Source organism: Cibotium barometz, chromosome 20, assembly GCF_041138505.1.
Source record: "Cibotium barometz isolate CiBa-2024 chromosome 20, ASM4113850v1, whole genome shotgun sequence".
Taxonomy (NCBI): Eukaryota; Viridiplantae; Streptophyta; class Polypodiopsida; order Cyatheales; family Cibotiaceae; genus Cibotium; species Cibotium barometz.
Genome location: NC_141065.1, coordinates 20,119,703 through 20,137,776, shown reverse-complemented (window position 1 = coordinate 20,137,776; position 18,074 = coordinate 20,119,703). Strand labels below are relative to the sequence as shown.

Here is an 18,074-nt window from a genome sequence, read left to right as displayed (position 1 = left end):
TTGTAACTAAAGCGCACCTCCCTGTTCTCACAGGAGCAGGCAGTAAATACAGACACTGGACTCCAGCTACAAGAGTTTGGACGCAGGTGACTGCCTTGAGGAGGTTTTGAATCAGGTCCAAATCTAGCAAAGCTTGAGTGAAAAGTAATAAAGTTATACTAATAAACATTTGTGGATCAGGCTGCTGAAGCACATGGGCCAGGATCTGAATGTCCATTCTTTATGTCATGGTCTTTTACAACCCTGGGCAACTATGGGTGACCAGGCAGAAGCTTTGAAAGATGGCCAGCTCACTCAGGTAATTATTCATAGAGGTCACCGCCACAATAATGTTCAGAGTCTTGTAAAGCATCATCTTTTTGAGACAAATGGAATTCTGGGAATGAATCCAGTACAAATCCAGAGCACTCAGCTGTTCCCCCCGCCCCCCGCCACCCCCCCCCCCCCCCCCCAAAAAAAAAAAAAGCAAAAAAGAAAAGCAATGCTTAGAGATAATAACTGTAAAGTCAAAGGTAAATAATTAAACTATAATGTTGAAGGCTGTTCAACGATAGAGAAGAGCAGGAAAATGAATGGAGAAAATAAGGTTGTTAAAGAAAACAAAAAACCATGGCATAACCTCCTTCATACCCCTTGAAACCCAGCGGTTTCAACCTCTTGGTCATGTGTCTGGAATCCATTTGTTCGCTTGTGCATTGGCCATCCGATCCCAAGAGAGGCACCTTGATTGTGACAACATGTTTGTTCTCCTTGGGCCTGGACCTCAAACACCATTGTCATTAACCGTTGCCACTTGCAAGTGATGACTATGCTGTGTCTAGTAACTCCTTGGCAAACTTGCCCACCATGAGTCTTATTAAAGTGATCTCCACTAGCCTTGATCTTTTTATACTTGCGGATAATATCAAACAGACCATTACATCTGGAGCCCAATAACTACCAAACCATCATGATTGGCCATATGTTGGCCAAGATTTACGAGCAGCCTTGGAGGCTCAGATCAGCTCATGGGCAAAGGGGCACCGACAGACTGCCATAGGACATTCTTGAGGAATTATTCGATCCTAGACCACATCTTTACATTACAGGCTACCAACATGTAGCAAGGTTGGTTGGCCGACACATTAAAGTGGTGGTTGTGCGTCACTGTGCTGTGCATACTCAGCAGTGGTCAGAGTGAGTAGGATGACACACAAGAAGGAATGACAAGTAATTACAGGACTCAATGATCAAGACTCAATGAATAGGACTAGATGGAAAAGGATGCCCTTGAATGAGCGCAGGAACCATTTTAAGGATTCGTGCATGGCAGTGCATCTCCTATCTTTGGTAGATGCCCATTGGGTGATAGTGCGGTGCCTTCAATGCGAGTGAGTGCACCTCTCATGTATCCATTGGTGGTACGTTTTCGTTTCTGGATGGTCCATCGAATGCTCCAGGATGATCCGATGGAACGGTCCAGGGTGGGGATGATTGAGTGTGGCACCCTGGGATGGTCCAGCTGGAACAGTCCAGTGTGGGCACCCTTAGTGGCTATAGATTGCCCACCACTAGAGTGCTCACCGTCCTCAGTGAGGAAGACAGAAAGAAAAATACTGTGAACTGATAAATTGTTATTGAATGAATATATGCACTATACTGTCGATACATCATGAAGGATGGTAGGTACAATTATGGAAAACATTGACATCATGAAAGATGGTATGTGCAATTATTTAAAAAAAAACTAAAGGCCCTCTTCATGCTGGAGAAAAACTGACGTTGTGCTGGGTACCCCTTTTGATGAAGAGGATTGAGAATCAGTGAGAAGTGAGTGGAGAGGGCAGAGAGATTGGCGAAGGGCCTCTTAGTCCGCTGCTTGGGCTCGTAAGGAGATGAGCTCCCTGTTCTACTGTGCAACTTAGTCACACAACTCTTGCGCTTCCTGTGCTGCGGGAGGATGATGTGAGGAGTTGGGTGAGCTCCGGTTCTGCTTTGTGAAGGCATTGCTCAAGAGTGGAGACTTGAGTCTGGAGACCCCGAATCGTGTCCTCGGCCTGTTTAGTGCGATCCCTTTGGGGACGGGTATCACGAGAGAGCTCGAAGTAGTCTGTGAGGTAGGTGGAGTAGATGCGAAGATCAGTTGAGAGATTATCCAACCTTGGACTACGCGGTGAGCTCGACAAGAGTGAGGCAAGGACAACCGCTCTGGAGGATCAGGGAACCGCAGGGTAGATCACCCATGGAATATCTGGAGCACTGTAAGAAAATAGAGCCAGGAAGCTCAATGCACTTTGTGCTCTCATGTAGATCGATGGGAAAGGTGACCTCATGTGGAGAACCCAAAGTGGGTGTGGGAAGACATGGCTCCTCAGAAGGGATGGTCGAAGAAGTCTAGTGACCACTATAGTAGGAGGAAGATTAGCTGGGAAGGATCCAGATGACAACTTGCTGCCCGCATCTAGTGGCGGGGAAGTGGTGAGGGTGCCATGGCTGGGTGATCGGGTAGGGAAGGGGAGGGAACTTGTGTTGGCGAGGAAAGGGATGAGGTGGAGTGGATGGAGACCATTGCAAGTGAGGATGGTAGGCAGCCGGATGCGCCAACAGAGACCCTCGAGGTGGAAATGGAAGTGGAGTGGAGTGGAAGGGAGCGGAGGGGGTGATCAAGGGGTGTCAGAGGGGGTGACCGAGGGGGTAGCAGGGGTGGCGGAGGTGGTGGTGCGGCAGTGGGAGAAGGTAGGGAGATCCTTTTGCACCCGAGGTCGGACGTGAGATGCCGCAGGAGAAGAATGGTGTGGCTCTCCTCTATGAATTCATTCGCCTCCGTTGCCGCCGATTTCGCGCTGAGCTCAACTAGCCTAAATAGTAAATCTGTATCATTTACTTGGCCTTCTCCCCGTTTCCTCACCTACCTCTTGCAACAGCCCCCCACTACACTTTCCTCCTACTCATCGCCGCCCCACTATGGTGAAAGGGAAAGGGGCGGCTGGTGCAAAACCAATGAAAAGCCTCGGTGTAGTGTGTAGAAACGAAAGGTAGAGGTGATGTGGGACCTTCTTGTAGCAGAAGATAATAATGAAATAGGATATGGAGGTGTAGGGTACGGGAGCTGGAGATGGGTCGATAAAATTGATGGTGAAGGGAGTGGTGTTGGGAAGGTGGAATGGAGATGGTCGATAAAATTGATGGCACAAAGGGAGGCATCCATCACGTTCAAAGCCGGAATGGATGCGAGACCTGTCAAGCCTAAGGTGGCTAGTTCGGCTTGACTGAACAAAGTGAGAAACTGGGGAATGTGGAATGGAGATGGGTCAATAAAACTGATGGTGAAGGGAGTGGTATGGGAGGTGGATGTGGATGTGGGTGTCGAATGAAAATGGCGCACGGAAACAGGGTTGGAAGCGGATGGAGTCTGGGTGGGATGGAGACGAGTATGTGGGCGAGGAGGTCGGACGGAAGGGGGAATAACAGTGTCATTTTCAGAGGGAAATTATTGTGGATCGGCACTAAGATTTGGATAATTCAGGTGAAGCGGGGGAAGATCGTACCTGTGGAGCCACCATTGCCGCACTAGCAGATGTGGAAGATGAGGATTGCACCGCTGAGCCAGCCACCACTGAAGGAGGTAGTGGAAGTCATGGCTGTGGAAGGGAGGACCTGGTGGACGGGGCCTACTATGTCGATGATGGTGCACTCTCCTGAGGCCGTAGAAACCTGGCAATGGAGTGCTTGTATAGGACCTGAGTAGTGGAGTGGCCGTCTGCCATGAGGGAGTGTGGTAGAGGAAACAATTAGGAAAAGGGGAGAGCAAGGAAGTGCAAGAGTGGGAGGCGGTGGTAAGGAGACTGAAGATGAAAGTAGCCTTAAGGAGAAAAAGGTGAGTATGAGGCATCGGGAAAAATGATGCCCTACAGATGTGGAGGAGTGGAAGGAGGCGAGAAGGTGATTGGAGATGGAAGGGGCCAAGGAGGAGCTGGGGGGGAAGAGAGTAGGGAAAAGAAGGGTGAGGTAAGTATGAAAGTCTTGCCCAAAAAAAGAAGGGGAAGGTGAGTATGAAAGGCTTGCCCAAAACAAGCTGAGGGGTAAAGGGGACTAATATGATTGCGGTCACCAGGAGGGGAAGAGTCGGATGCTGATGGTAGGCGAGTGTGGAGTAAAGAAGTTATCATAAGGTTGCAACCGATCTTGCAGAATGTGATTCACGACACTCAAACATGGTTCCTTCAAAGGAGGAGCATCTTTGATAACATTTCTTTTTGTTTTGAGAGGCAGTTTAATGGGCTAAGGCAAGCAACCAGCCCTTAGCTATTCTATTGCTTAATTTTTTTTTCTTTTCTGAAAAGGAGACTTCTATTAAGTATGAAAAAATTTACAAAATGGAGATTTCACACCAAGCAAGGTGGAGATCTCAACCAATCAGGAGCCCTGTGCTGCCAATAGGGTTCCGAATGAGAGGATGTGAAAAAGATACCAATGTCCCACTCTCTCATAAACTGGCCGCGCTTCCTCTCCGCAGCCCTCGAAGATCCTTGGATTCTAGCCCAGGTAGCCATAATGGTGTGAATAATATCACTCCAAATCCTGCAGAGACACTGAGAAACAAGAACGGGAGTACCCTCAATGGCCTCAACGCATCTAGCCTTCCAGATATTCCAGGCTGAGATGCTAGCAATAATCTCCCAAGAGCTGTAACCTCTGTGCCGGAGGGACAAAGTGTGAAAGTGGCAAATCCTGAAGACAACACTGCCGAGTAACTCCTTACCTAACCATAATGGCCAAGCTCCTATCAGTCCCCTTGAACCTCAGTTGAGGCCCAGATTGTGTCAACCAAATGATAGAACCAAAAGAAATGATAGTATCCCTCTTAATCCTACCAAAGAGGTGTGCAATCGTAGACCAAACCCTCTGTGCTTCCCTGCGTTCCCATAAACAATGGTAAACTGACTCCGAAACTCCTGCACATCTAGGGCATGTTGGGCAAGCACCAGTAACAGACCTCCACTGATTGGTGGCCAGACCACCATGAAGAGAAACCCAGATAAAGGAGGAAATCTGTGGCTTCCTATAAGAATGCCACAATCTCCGCCAAAATACCCTTTGAATGTCATTCGAAATGCCGTAAGATTCCCAATGGGGTCTAAGAGTAGGGACACTCTGATTGTGTCCCAAGATAAGATGTCTGGCATTCCGCACCTTATAACTGAAGAAAGGCATGCTTTTCAAAGGGTTACAAGCATCCTTCCACTCCCACTCACCGGGGTCCCAATGCAAATGTCTGATAGGGCAGCCACCATACAACCAAAGGCTAACACTCTCTGTGATCATCCCTGGGGGGGGGGGGGGGGAGTCAACAAAGACATGCTTCCCTAACCTGCCAACAACTCTGACTGGACAAATCTGGGGGCCCTCAATAAGGTCCTCCACGTCACATCTCTCCAGTTGCCATCCATCCTGTATAGAAAAAAAAACTGGTACATCATCTCGTAAAGCAGCAGTTTGCTCCGGTACTTATGAGTATCCGGAAGAAGCTCCTCCATTGGAGCTCCAGGAGATTAGATTTAGCCTCCAGAGCTTTGGTGGCTAATCAGGTTTTGCTTGCCTCAGCTTGGTTTATTGCCTCTTGTTGGTGCTTCTCTCGTGCGTGCATTGGCCAATTGCAGAGATTGATCCTCAATTTTCTCTGGTCGGGCTTGGATGGCACCTCAGACACTCGTGCCAGGGTTGCTTGGCTCACAGTTATTCAGCCCAAAAGAGAGGGGGGCTTGAATATTATCGATCCGGATGTTCAATGCAGGGCGTTGCTTTGCAAACTTGTGGTCAGAGGTTTCCTACCAGGCACTGAGCCTTGGAAGGATTTTTTCTTGTCTCAGATTTCGAGATGTACACCCAGGGTCGGGAGAGACCGGATGCCCAACACACGTTTTTTGTTCACAGAGGCTGATATTAGGGCACCATCTTCCCCTCTTATTGCAGCCATTGTCAGAGCATGGAGAAGCATGAGGTATTTTTTGCGACAAAGGCTTCCTAGGTCTTTGGACGAGGCTGACCGACTACCTATTATGTGGAATGAGCTCATTAGGGATGAGGCTGGTCGGCCACTTGGTGCATCTCGTTATATGCAATGGTCAGGATGGGAGAGATGCACATACACAGTTCTTGCTTGGAAGACCTTTAAGAGTCTTCCGGAGGATCGGAGAGTTGCATCCACTCAGCATCTTAGGGGCTCTCGCATTCGTATTGATCAGATTGATGCAGTTGTTCAGCATGAGTGGCTTTCTGGGACCTTTCACGGAGACTATCATCCGAGTTGGCTGGGAGTTTTTTCGAGGATAGGCATACCTCTGCAGGTCATTGCTGTGCCAGGCCAGGAGGATACAGATTTCCTCATGTATTCTATCATGCCTGGTGGGAGATTGAGGAGATGTAGTATGGAGGAGATCATACCAAACACTAGGCTTAGTCCAGTGAGGATTGTTGGTCACTCGGGGAAGCACTGGTTCATTGACCCTTCTCCTCAGATAGTGAATCATGGCTCTTGGTGTTTGTGGCTATATGGTGGCAGTCCTATCAGATATCTTCAGTGGGATCCAGGAGAGTGGGAGTGGATTGATGCCTTCGATCCTTTGAAAAGCCTTCCTTTTTTCAGTTTCACTGTTCGGAATGCCAGGCTTCTCCTCACTCGACAGATGCATAGGATCCCTACTCTCAGGCCTCATTGGGAGAGCTATGATATTTCTCCAGTGATACAACGCAGATATTGGCATAGACTTAGGCACTCATACAGAAGGAGCTAGATCTCTCATTTCTTTTGGTTATTCTTACATGGTGGTCTCCCCACCAATCGTGGAGATCAGTTTTCGGTGTAGCACCTTCCTGTCCTAGATGTGCCGCAGATTCCGAGTCCGTACAACATTGTCTATGGGGTGCAGCATTGCACAACAAATTTGGGGTTCTGTAGCCCAACTTATGGGCAGATTGAGTGGCCGAGCCATGCATGTGACTTGGGGGGCAGTTGCTTGGCCCTCCGAGTCCGGTCCGTAACTTTTTTATGAGGGCAATGGTATAGATTCTGTTTTTTTCATTCGTAGAGGTATTGCCCAGCATGGTTTATTGCAGGATGTTCCTCACTCTGATTATACACCCCCTAGACAGAGGATTGACACCAGTTGGGAGATTATTGCCAGTATTACAGCATGGCAGATCTGGAGAGCTAGATGCACGGAGGCTATTGAGGGTGTCCAGATTTTTGGGTCTTAGTGCATTAGTACTATATGGGGTGATATCATCCACACTCTTATGGCTACTTGGGCTTGCATTCAGGGGCCCTCTCGTTCTGCGCAGGCGAAGCGTGTGATATTTATGCAAGAATGGGACCATGGCATCTTCTTTTCCTCTAGTACCACAGGTCTTACATGGCATCACGATGCTCCTCAGTGGTTGAAATCACCTTACATATTGGGGTGAGTCTATTCTCTTCTGGCTTATATCTGTGATTGTTGTATGTTTTTCTCATACTTAATAGAAGTCTCTTTCTGAAAAAAAAAAGAGAAAAAAAAAGAAAGTTCCGAATAAGGCGACGAAGCTGGCCAATGCAGCCCTTATGAAAAATCCAGCCTGAAGAAGTGATAAACCAAGCCGTGGCTAGCAAAACTTGGTTAACCACCAAAGCTCTAGAGGCCAAGTCGAGGTTCCTCCTATTTCAATGATGAAGTTTGCTTTTAATGCTTAAGAGCACTGGAGCAAACTGTTGTGCAGGGGAGATGTCAACGCCCACCTGACAACCAAGGTATCTGGCAGAGCATCCTCTCTCAATCCAAGTAAAACCAACATCTGTACCCCAATCTGCAAGAGGAGAATCACTGATTTAAATTTCAACTGACTTATTCCAATTGATAGTAGTTCCTGCTGCCAAACAAAAGGCCTCCAAGGCTGTCCGGAAAGCACATAAACAAGCATGTGAAGCCTCAAGGATCAACGCCGTATCATCTGCTATCTCAGAGTCCAAAAACTCTTCCTCCATGCATAAAGGCAGCCTGAGACCCACAACACCAGGGGCAGCCCGAAGAAACCTGCTCATAGCCTCAGCTACAATGAGGTACACTAAAGGGGCGAGGGGACAGCCCTACCTCACTGAACAGGAAATCTGAAAACGCGCCCCCCACAAGCTAAGACAGTGCTATGAGCCTCCCTGTAAAGGCAGGACACCCCTTTGATCCAGTTTTGGGAAAACCCCATGTGTGCCATGGTACCCTCCAAAAAATCCCAATCCACTCTGTCATAAGCTTTTTCAAAATCAAGCAAAAGAATGGCAAGAGGTTGCTGACTAGATTTTGCGCACTCGACAGCTTGCCAGAAAGAAAAGATGTTATCAAATATACTCCTTCCTTGGAGGAATCCATTCTGTGTATCATGGATAGTCCTTTGGAGAATCGGCTGCAACCTTATACTCAAGGCTTTAGCTAAGATTTTATATGCAGATCCAAGGAGGGTGATGGGCCTCCATTGCTTGATGTCAGTCTTGTCCCCACTCTTGGGGATAAGGTGAATCAGCCCCTCCGTGAGGTGGCGGCATCATACCCGACAAGAACATTTCCTGAAGGGCAACAGTGATAGTATCTCCAATATGATCCCAAAAAAGAATAAAGAAGGCGGGAGAAAGACCATCATCCCCTGGGCATGAACCACTGGAAAGAGCATGCAGTGCGTGAAGGAATTTATCCTTCGAGAAAGGGGCATCCAGGGAAGAACACAGCATTTGTAATGAGCCTAGGCATGCACTCCCAAACTTTCTGCCGTGCCACATCTCTCTGAGGAGAGAACACCTCTGCAGTCAACAAAGACCGATAAAAATCTGAAGCAATACCTCTCACCTTATCAGGCTCAATCTGAACCTCACCTTGTGAATCCTGCAAGTACCTTACAGAATGAGGCTTGATTTTGAGGAGGTGATCTAGGAGATGAAGACTAGAGGAGGAAACAGTGCAGGTGATGATGTTCCATGTATGGTCAGAAGTAAGCCCTCTGTACCATATGAGATAGTCTTGGCAGAGTTTGGGGCTGCTCCGTTGGTCATTGATGCCCTCTTCCGGACGATCACTTACCTTTCCCATTTGTACACATTGGATAGAGATCACCTACTCAGGATGGCATTTGAGTCATCTAGGCAGCGTGCACAAGAGGGCCATCAGCAGGTCTTGGTACTCACAGATGATCGGCTGGTTTGACATGCATGGTTTTCGGATGGACCACCTTCCCCCTTTTGTGCACCACTATCAAGAAACCAACTGTCAACAAAACAATTGCCCTGAGACATGCAACTTCTTGTTTAGAGTTATAACTGCAAATAACCATAAGTGAGAATTCCTGATGAACAACGACATTAGCTGAGTGCTCTTTCTTTGAACTCTCGGAGATAGACCTACTGGGAGACTTTGGTGAGGCAGCACTCAGGGAGACATGATGAATCAGACACCTCCCAAACCTTCATCACGAACTCTTTTGGTTCACACCAGGCAATCAGAACGCCTACCACCTAGACTCGTCCGGAGGGGGGAGAGCACAGACGATGCAAAGGAGCCTGCAACCCTCTGGCACCACTCACCTGGGGAGTCACCAGAGAGGGCGCAGTCTCTCTAGAGAGCTGCCCCCAGAGATGTAGACCCTCCACCGGCCAGTTATGCCCTAGAGATGTACTGCCACAGGAGGTGGACATTGCTGCACTGTACAACATTCAGGAGGAGGATGAGCTTTGACTCTCTATTTGTATCCATGGGCTCATGTAGTACATGGGCCCATTTTATTTGGTAGATGTTTTTTTGTTCGTGTTTCTGACATCCAGTTTTCATGGATCATATGTACTCATTTTTAGTCTTATAGATCCCTTTGGGTCTTTCGTAGATGCTTAATACAATCTTTCTTTCTTCTCTTTGTTTTGGCTAGTGGTATAGTGGTGTTATTATCATGGATTCTTGGTCACCACTGTCACCTAAACCTGTACCACTCTAGCAGCAACTGAATGATTTGTGTGTAATGGTTTCACGTACTTCAAACATGAGATCCAAGAAATGTTAAAACCATCCCTTCCTTGCAATATTAGTCCTGGACCTACACCATCATCCCAGAAAACCTAAGTAGCACTTAAAGATTGAAACTACCTCGGTGTACGGGCTCAGTCCAGACTCGAGCTGATGCAGTGCAGCAATGGTTGTCGAAATAGGAACAATGTTTTTGAGCATGTGGAATCATTGATGAGGAGATCTACATACAGCAGGCTGCCTATAGCTTGCACGATATTGCTCACAGATGGTGATGTAAGTTAGAAAAAGATGGGTTGGTTCTACTACATCCCGAACCTTGGTCTAACCTTGGGCTAGGTTAAATGGTGGGCTGGGATTAGGCATCTATTAGGGGAGGTCTATTGGTTTTAAGAGGATTTGGCTAGTTTAGGCACTAAGTTATTGGTGGCCTATATAAGCGAAATATGCTTTTGTTGGCTTCCCATCTGTGGGCTGCCCCCGCTACTGTTCACCTTTGCAGGCAAGTGATCTGCTTCCTGATTTGTCTACCTTGATGTCCAGCGCTTAACACTGGCTTAAAGTTCATAGACATCTCTACAACAATTCAATATCAAGTGGATCACAACACTGTGCAGGAGTTCACACAACGGGATTGTCTACCACATCCCACCTGATGGCGACTAGAAACTGGTCATTGGAGTGGGGCACACAAAATGCTCGTGCTCATTACTAAACCCAAAAGGTTACTGTGCAATTTTGGACAAGTATGCATCTGTGGCACCCTAGTGCAGATGGTGCAAGACACTATTGTGTTGAGCTGGCTTGTCAATTTCTATTTCATAGAATTGAACACCTGGCCTCGATCAGTGTTTTTTCGAAAACGAAAGTGTTAATGTTCTTCAATGTTCTTCATATGTGACAGCATTGGCTGTTTGCCAAAAATGTAATGATTCGATTGGAGGTGAAAATTAAGCCTATTGTAATATATATACAAGCAGACTGATTGGTTCTTCCATTGCCATGTTTTTGTTGGTATTTGTTTCAAACTAAACGTCTATCAAGGTTACCCATTTTCTCTATAAGGGATTCCTTCTATATATATTATTGTCACTGTTTGTTCGGCCACTCATCTATGTAATTGCTGGCTTGGACTAGCTGGTTGACCTGGCATGCCAGTTGCTGCTGCATGGAATATCACACCTTGCCTCTGATGAGTCGTTTGTTCAAACAACTAAAGACTTAGCGAGAAGCAGAACCAAAGTGTGGGAGGCATCTGCAGCATTGTCTTCCTCACGGGAAAAGTTCTCAATGCTGGAGAAATTCAGCAATGACATGGCAGCTTTTCAGGTTTGTGTTAAGACTATCCTTTATGGTCAGCATAAACTAGAACAAATAGCAGTTTCAGCTAACGTAGTTATTAGATGTACATAATGACATAATGTATTTCCCTGGTTTGCAGGTTGAGGCTATGGACTGGTGTACAAATGTCTTGATTACTTTCTTGCCGGGAATATCCAGTGCACACTTCAAAAGGGTTGTGCAGAAGTTCCTTTTCTTAGAGGAACCCCAGGTGTTTCGTCTTCTTCATTTGTCTTTCAGTGTGTTCATTTGTTGTACATGCAAAGATCTGGGAAGTATAGCAGGTGATATTTTTTAATGAGCTTCCTGCTAACTCGAGATGTGTTCCATTCTCTTTTTTTCTCCAAGTTAAGATCCTTCTATTCAGTTGAAATCATTGCTTCTCTCCAAGATTTGGGGGAGCAGAGAGTCCAAGTTATCATGGGGACACCCACCTATGGTGCACACACCCCCAGGCAGAATACAACTCTAGCATGAGTTGTCCATTGGCTGAATCAAGCTGGGATCGAACCCAAAACCTCCTGCTTGGCGGTGCAATCAACTACTAACTTGCCTACACGTTGTGGACCATTCTCTTCAATTCCTCCCCCACCTACAAATCCATAGGCACGTGTGTCATAAGAACAGTAAATGGTTGTTTCCTAGCAAAGAACATCGAAACAAGTTTTTCTAGAGACCTGATTTCCATTTCCAGTTTCCAAATATCCTCCCAAGATATCGCCCACTCATTTTACCTCAGTGGGTTTTGTTTTTCCCCAAGTTTTCTCATTGTCCCCACCAATTATGATTCGAATCAGTGTTGCTTAGGACTCTGCATGATGCAGCTATGCGAACACTGAAACATGCATGTGGAGGGCCGGACTCAAGTTAGAGATCCTTAGGCGACCATGATGGCCCGCAGACTCGGATGATCACATGGCAGCTATAAATTCAAGATATCCTTCAGAGACACATAGATGCTCCCCACAGGCAGAGGATGTCAAAAGCAGGCATGAGGTCACAGATGCAGCACCGGCAGCACCAGGGCTACACAGAGACTTCTCTTATAGGGACATGTACTTGAGATATGTACTGTGATCACTCCACATAATGGAGCCATCATAGGGCTACTTTGTAACTCTCTCATTGTTTAACTAGACAGCTAAGTTAGTCTTTTTTTCCACGATACAGTTACTTCAACTAGTTTGCCATTTTTTTCAATGGCACATTTACTACTTATTGTAAAACTTGTCCTTAAATAGGGATGGTGACATCATTCTCTTGGGGGACTTCAATGCCAGGACCGCCCATAACCAGACAGTATTTTATGATACCTCAGAGGAGATGTTGAGGGAGCTTGATGTTAGGGATATGGGCCTATCTAGACTCTCACAGGATGAGGAACATACAGTGTATGGGCGGTATTTGATAGACATGGGGACTGCACATGGATTGGCCATCCTGAATTCCCGACAGCGGGCGGTTTCACTAGCTTTCCACATTGGCATGGTGCTAGTACAGTGGACTATGTTATGGCTCAGCCCAGTCTCATTCCCTCTTTTCAGGATTTTATGGTAGGCACTAGGCCAGTTGGAATATGAGTGGATCATGCTATCTTGTCCTTCACTCTCACATTTCAGTTCAGCACCGCTCCATTGGGACAGGTCTCCACACACACTCGTTATACCTTTACGAGGGAGAGTGATACCGTGTACACGGATGAGATATACAGACGCTTATGTGCCGAGGAGCCGGGACGGCCATTAGATGAGCTCACTCAGATATTAATAGAGACGCTTCATGCTGCAGCATCAGAGGCATATCCCCATAGTCAGCCTACACGGAGACGATCTAGGAACATGCCCCAGAACAGTTGGTATGATGAGGAGTGCAGAGAGATGAGGATCAGATTACAGAGAGAGGTGCTCATGGGTGTTACCACTCACAGACAGTCACGGATTACCTTCCGGCACCTAGTGCGACGGAAGAAGAGGGCTTATCTTACTCAGTTAGAGAGGGATTTGTATCAGTTATTTATGAGTCAGGACTCAGGCGAGGCATGGAGACTATTCCATGAGCATTCAAGCCATTACCTCCACAGAGATTTGGGGTGAGTATGCAGCATCCCTGCACACAGCACCAGGACAGCCGCCCTTGCCAGACCCATTGGAGCCATGCCCAGAGACATGTGCTTTCTTTACTGCTGAGATGGTAAGGAAAGCTATTGACAGGATGAGGACTGGGAGAGCATATGATCATGATGGTTTGGTAGCAGAGCACTTTATTCATGCCAGAGATATGTTTGCAGAGCTTATTGCTATGATGTTTAACTGAGCCATGTGTGAGGGTTTTCTTGAGACTTGGAATATGTCCACGATTGTGCCTATCTTCAAGTCAGGGGATCCCAGGCTTCTTGGGAATTATCGTACCATCATGATTGGTCACACATTGGCTAGATTATATGCATCTATTCTTGAGCAGGAGTTGAGTAGATGGGCAGAGAGAGAGGGCATATGTACATCAGGGCAGGCAGGGTTCAGGAGAGGTTTCTCCACTCTTGACCATATCTTGACACTCAGAGCTATTATTGAGGAGGGCAGATTATATGGCAGGAGGATTTATTGTTGCTTTGTGGATTTCCGCAAAGCTTTTGACACAGTACGGAGAGCTAGACTGATGCGCAGACTACAGGAGACGGGAGTGCCCACAGAGCTGATTTGGGGAATCATGGCTTTATACAGGACAGTTGTGGGGCAGGTACGTACTACTCAGGGTATGTCTGAGATGGTTCACTCCACTATTGGGGTGAAAAAGGGCTGCCCCCTTTCTCCCACCTTATTTGGGATGTATGTGGATGAGGTTAAAGCTCTGGCTCTTTGACACTTTGGTCACTTCAACCATGCTGTATGGAGTGGAGATATGGGGACCCTCAGTGGATCACCACAGCCGAGCTGGTAGCTCTGATGGATGGAGATGTATGGAGAGGCCCTTGGTTTCTATGATTTCCCGGATGATTAGGGCCAAGGCCTCCGTACCACATGATATTATCCATGCAGAGATGTCTGCCCCCCCATTGGTAGTAGAGGCACTCACTTGATCAGTCTCCTTCATACATAGCACTTGGGCTCTCCCTAGAGACAGATATGCTCGCTTAGCCTTGGAGTCTTCACGACAGTTGGCATCACAGGGAGACGGATCATGTTGGTATGCACAGATGACAGCTTGGTTCCAACTGCATGGCTTTAGTATGGATAGGGTACCTCCATTTCAGTACTCCCTGGATGCACCCTCCCTCTCTCTCACACGGGCAGAGATTACCAGAGTTATCAGGCAGGACTTGACTCAGCTGGACACTAGGAGGACATGGATATAGCTGACACACGAGCTTGGTACGAAGATGGCTTTCTATAGAGATCATCTTCTCCAGCTCACGGAGGATGGGTTTGTGATTAGACCCAGCTACATGGATACTCATCTTTCTCATGGGGTACGGTGGGCTATTGGTCAGATGCACACATCCTCACACCAGCTAGAGATTGAAACTGGTAGATTCAGAGGAGTACCAGCTGAGGCTAGGATTTGTCAGCTGTGCCGCCAGATGGAGCCAGAGACAGAGTTACATTACATATGTCATTGTCCAGTATATTATGAGATACGAGGCCGTTTTCACTGCTTGTTCAGAGAGGGTTTTGGACCACTTTCTAGAGTCATGAGATACTAGGATCAGAGATGCCTCGGATTATACTTGCTGGAGCTGCGTAGACATAGAGAGGGTCTCTTGAGAGGGAGAGACACCTACAGAGGCAGATTACAGACTTCTTTCGACCAGAGATAGAGCAGTCAGGCCAGCAGGCATTCCAGCTAGCCCGAGAGTATAGCCACACCAGAGGTACACTGATTGATCGGGCTATAGAGCTGGGGCGGTCCAGGCGCCCCAAGATGAGAGGCCCATCCGAACACCGACGGAGACTACAACAGAGGATCAAGACCATACTAGCACGGCATGGGAGACGTCCAGTCAGAGTACTCACCATGGAGGACATTGAGGATATCCGCCATCGACCGATGAGAGACATCTTTGGATAGTGAGGTATATGATGCTTACCTTTGTTGCTGGAGTTTTCCTTCCCAGATGTTATCTATTAGGAGCTCCTAGTCCCTTACTTTTCCTCATAGTTGTTGTTTCAGTTTCAGTTAGTTGTTTAGTTGTTTGAGCTTTTCTTACATAGACATTGTATCAGATCCACCAATTGTTGTAACCTTTTTGGTCTCATAGGTCATTTTGGCCTTTTGAGGACGTCAATATATCATTTCATTTCATCAGTTTCATTTTCTAGGTGCCAGTAGTATCATCTTTATTTTTCATTTTCTGGTTTTTTATCCAGACATTGTATCAGATCCACCATGATGTAACTTTTTGGTCTCATAGGTCATTATGGCCTTTTGAAGACGTTAATATAACATTTCATTTCATTTCATTTCATTTCTCTAGGTTCCCCATACATTAGATTAGGCTTACACATGAAGACAGGAACTGGGTGGTCCAATACAATCTACTGGGGCTATAGTATATACATGTAACACCTGGATCACACCGGTAGGCCAATTGCCTACCAAGATGCAGTACTACAGATCATTTCCTGAGACTCACAGCAGATCATTTCATATAGAGACCAAGTTACCTCGATGCCTTCATGTCCCATGCTAAACCAACAGCCATTGGCGAGCTTAGGGAAATTGGCGTGGGCAGATATTGATTTCTTGGGATCACGTCTACTCCAAAAAGGATGGGGGGTGCTGCTTTGCTGGATGTTTGGTTGCACCTCATGACCCGTCGTTGGTCTTTGTTTCAGGATTTATGCTTACTCCAAGAACCATGGGTGGCAATGGCAAAGAATTTTATTGAGAGGGTTAAAATTAGGAATGGTGACACCCACATTATTGCTTCGTGGTGGGATATTGTCAATGGATCTCAAAACATAATAGTGTCAAACTCTCCTCTGCTTTCTCACCTTATTGCATCTTGGCAAGAAGTTCTGGCTCATACTCGATGGCATCCCCCTCTCAATAGAACTTCAACAAATTCATTTCAACGAGAAGGGTTGGTGACTTCACGGGTTATACAATGGCCACATAGGAGTCTTCTCGTCTAAAACTCAATCGCATGGCTAGATTGGGTGTAGTGCGGGTTCGGGATGCCTTTCTTCTTTTCGCCATCTTTGGCATTTGTTTCAAGTGCCTTGAGGGTATGGTGGCTTATGGGCATTGATTCATGAGAAAGTTAGTTCTTTTGGTAGCATTCCGGACCTAAATGCCTTGTATCCATGGGAAGATTGGATGTTCAAGAAACCACAATATCTCACCACCCGTTCGGCGAATGCAATTTATTATATGTTGGTGAAAGATTAGAGCTGGGTTTCAATGAAGCTAACAAAGTTTGGAAACTACATCGTAGTACAAGCTGGTGGAAAGATTCATTGATGAGGGGCTGGCATTCAAGGTTCCGTATATCAAGGAAAGGTTTTCATTTGGAGTGTCTTGGTGGGTGGGCTTCCTCAGGGGGACCAGCTTCGATGTCGCAAGATAGCTTCTGGTCATTGTGTTTTTTGTATTACAAATCTTGAAACTTGTCAGCACTTGTTTATGTATTGCCCAGTTGTGAGACAGATTTGGGACTTCATTTCTCGAATATGGCTGGCCATTACAGGCTCTCGTGTTACTTGACATCAATGGATATTTGGTTGCATCCCTAATATTTCACTTGAGGATCAGCTGAATTTACATCATATTTTCAGATGGTCAGGTCTTTGGCATATTTGGATGACTAGGAATGCCTTTCTCTTTGACTTTTAGTCTGGGATTCGAGGACATACTGGACGAGTGCGTGGGATTTTGATGTGGCAAATTTCCTCTATGGTATCGGCACAAGTCATTACAGAGAATTCAGCCCTTCCATGGATGAGGCTGATTCGCACAAGGGCCCTATCTGTTTTATAGCGGTTGAGGGCACTTCTTCACTCTCGCATGTTGGCCTTGTGGCCCCACTTTCTTACTCGAGCTTTATGTAGGCCAATGGCCTTTGTACATTGTTTCTTTAATACAACTCCATTTTATGAAAAAAAGAAAAGAAAAAAGAGAGATTTTAAACGTCTACTAAAGAGTCAATGGGCCTATGAGACCAAAGTGATGCAATAATGTCCATGGCATATCTCATCGTGTAGGAACGGAAAGTAAAATAGAAACAAAACAAAACTATCTCACTTGAGTGATACAAAACTGTCCATGGAAATTTCATCATGGAATACCAGAAACATGAAACATGAAAGGAGCATCAGCCTCCATTAGATGGTATACCACTCTCCAAAATATCAAGCATGGGGCTAATGAGTATGGCCGAGAGGTCTCCCTCTGCTACGTCACGTGGAAAGGTAGCTTGATGGCGATTGAGCATGTCGTGGATCTAGAGTTGATGAGGAGATCGTGGCTGACATCTAGGGGGCCAAGGGCATCGGGCTCGTTGGAATCCAGAGACTCGGTCCGAACTCCACTCGGGCAAGATGGATCTAGAGCAGCCCGAGGTGGGTACATGGCATCCACTATATGGGTGTCTTCTTGAGTCCGGAAGAAGCTGGTGATGGTTGGCTAGTGAGGGAGGGGTCAAGGTGACTAGGGCCGCAACTTTCTCAAGAAAGTGTCGGTGTCTACGAAGCTTGAGCAAGAAGAGCCCTGGGCAACATTGAT

At 46.6% G+C, this 18,074-nt stretch overlaps 1 protein-coding gene across 3 annotated transcripts in view; it reads left to right on the top strand.

The window, feature by feature from the left end:
* Positions 1 to 18,074, top strand: part of LOC147627645 (uncharacterized) — a 154,450-nt gene that overhangs the window by 83,887 nt on the left and 52,489 nt on the right. For all 3 annotated transcript variants that reach the window (XM_086814564.1, XM_086814563.1, XM_086814565.1), the window contains 4 exons: positions 34 to 86; positions 181 to 298; positions 11,151 to 11,342; positions 11,455 to 11,565. In XM_086814564.1, the coding sequence (XP_086670690.1) occupies positions 34 to 86; positions 181 to 298; positions 11,151 to 11,342; positions 11,455 to 11,565 (474 nt within the window). The remainder of the gene's footprint in view (positions 1 to 33; positions 87 to 180; positions 299 to 11,150; positions 11,343 to 11,454; positions 11,566 to 18,074) is intronic.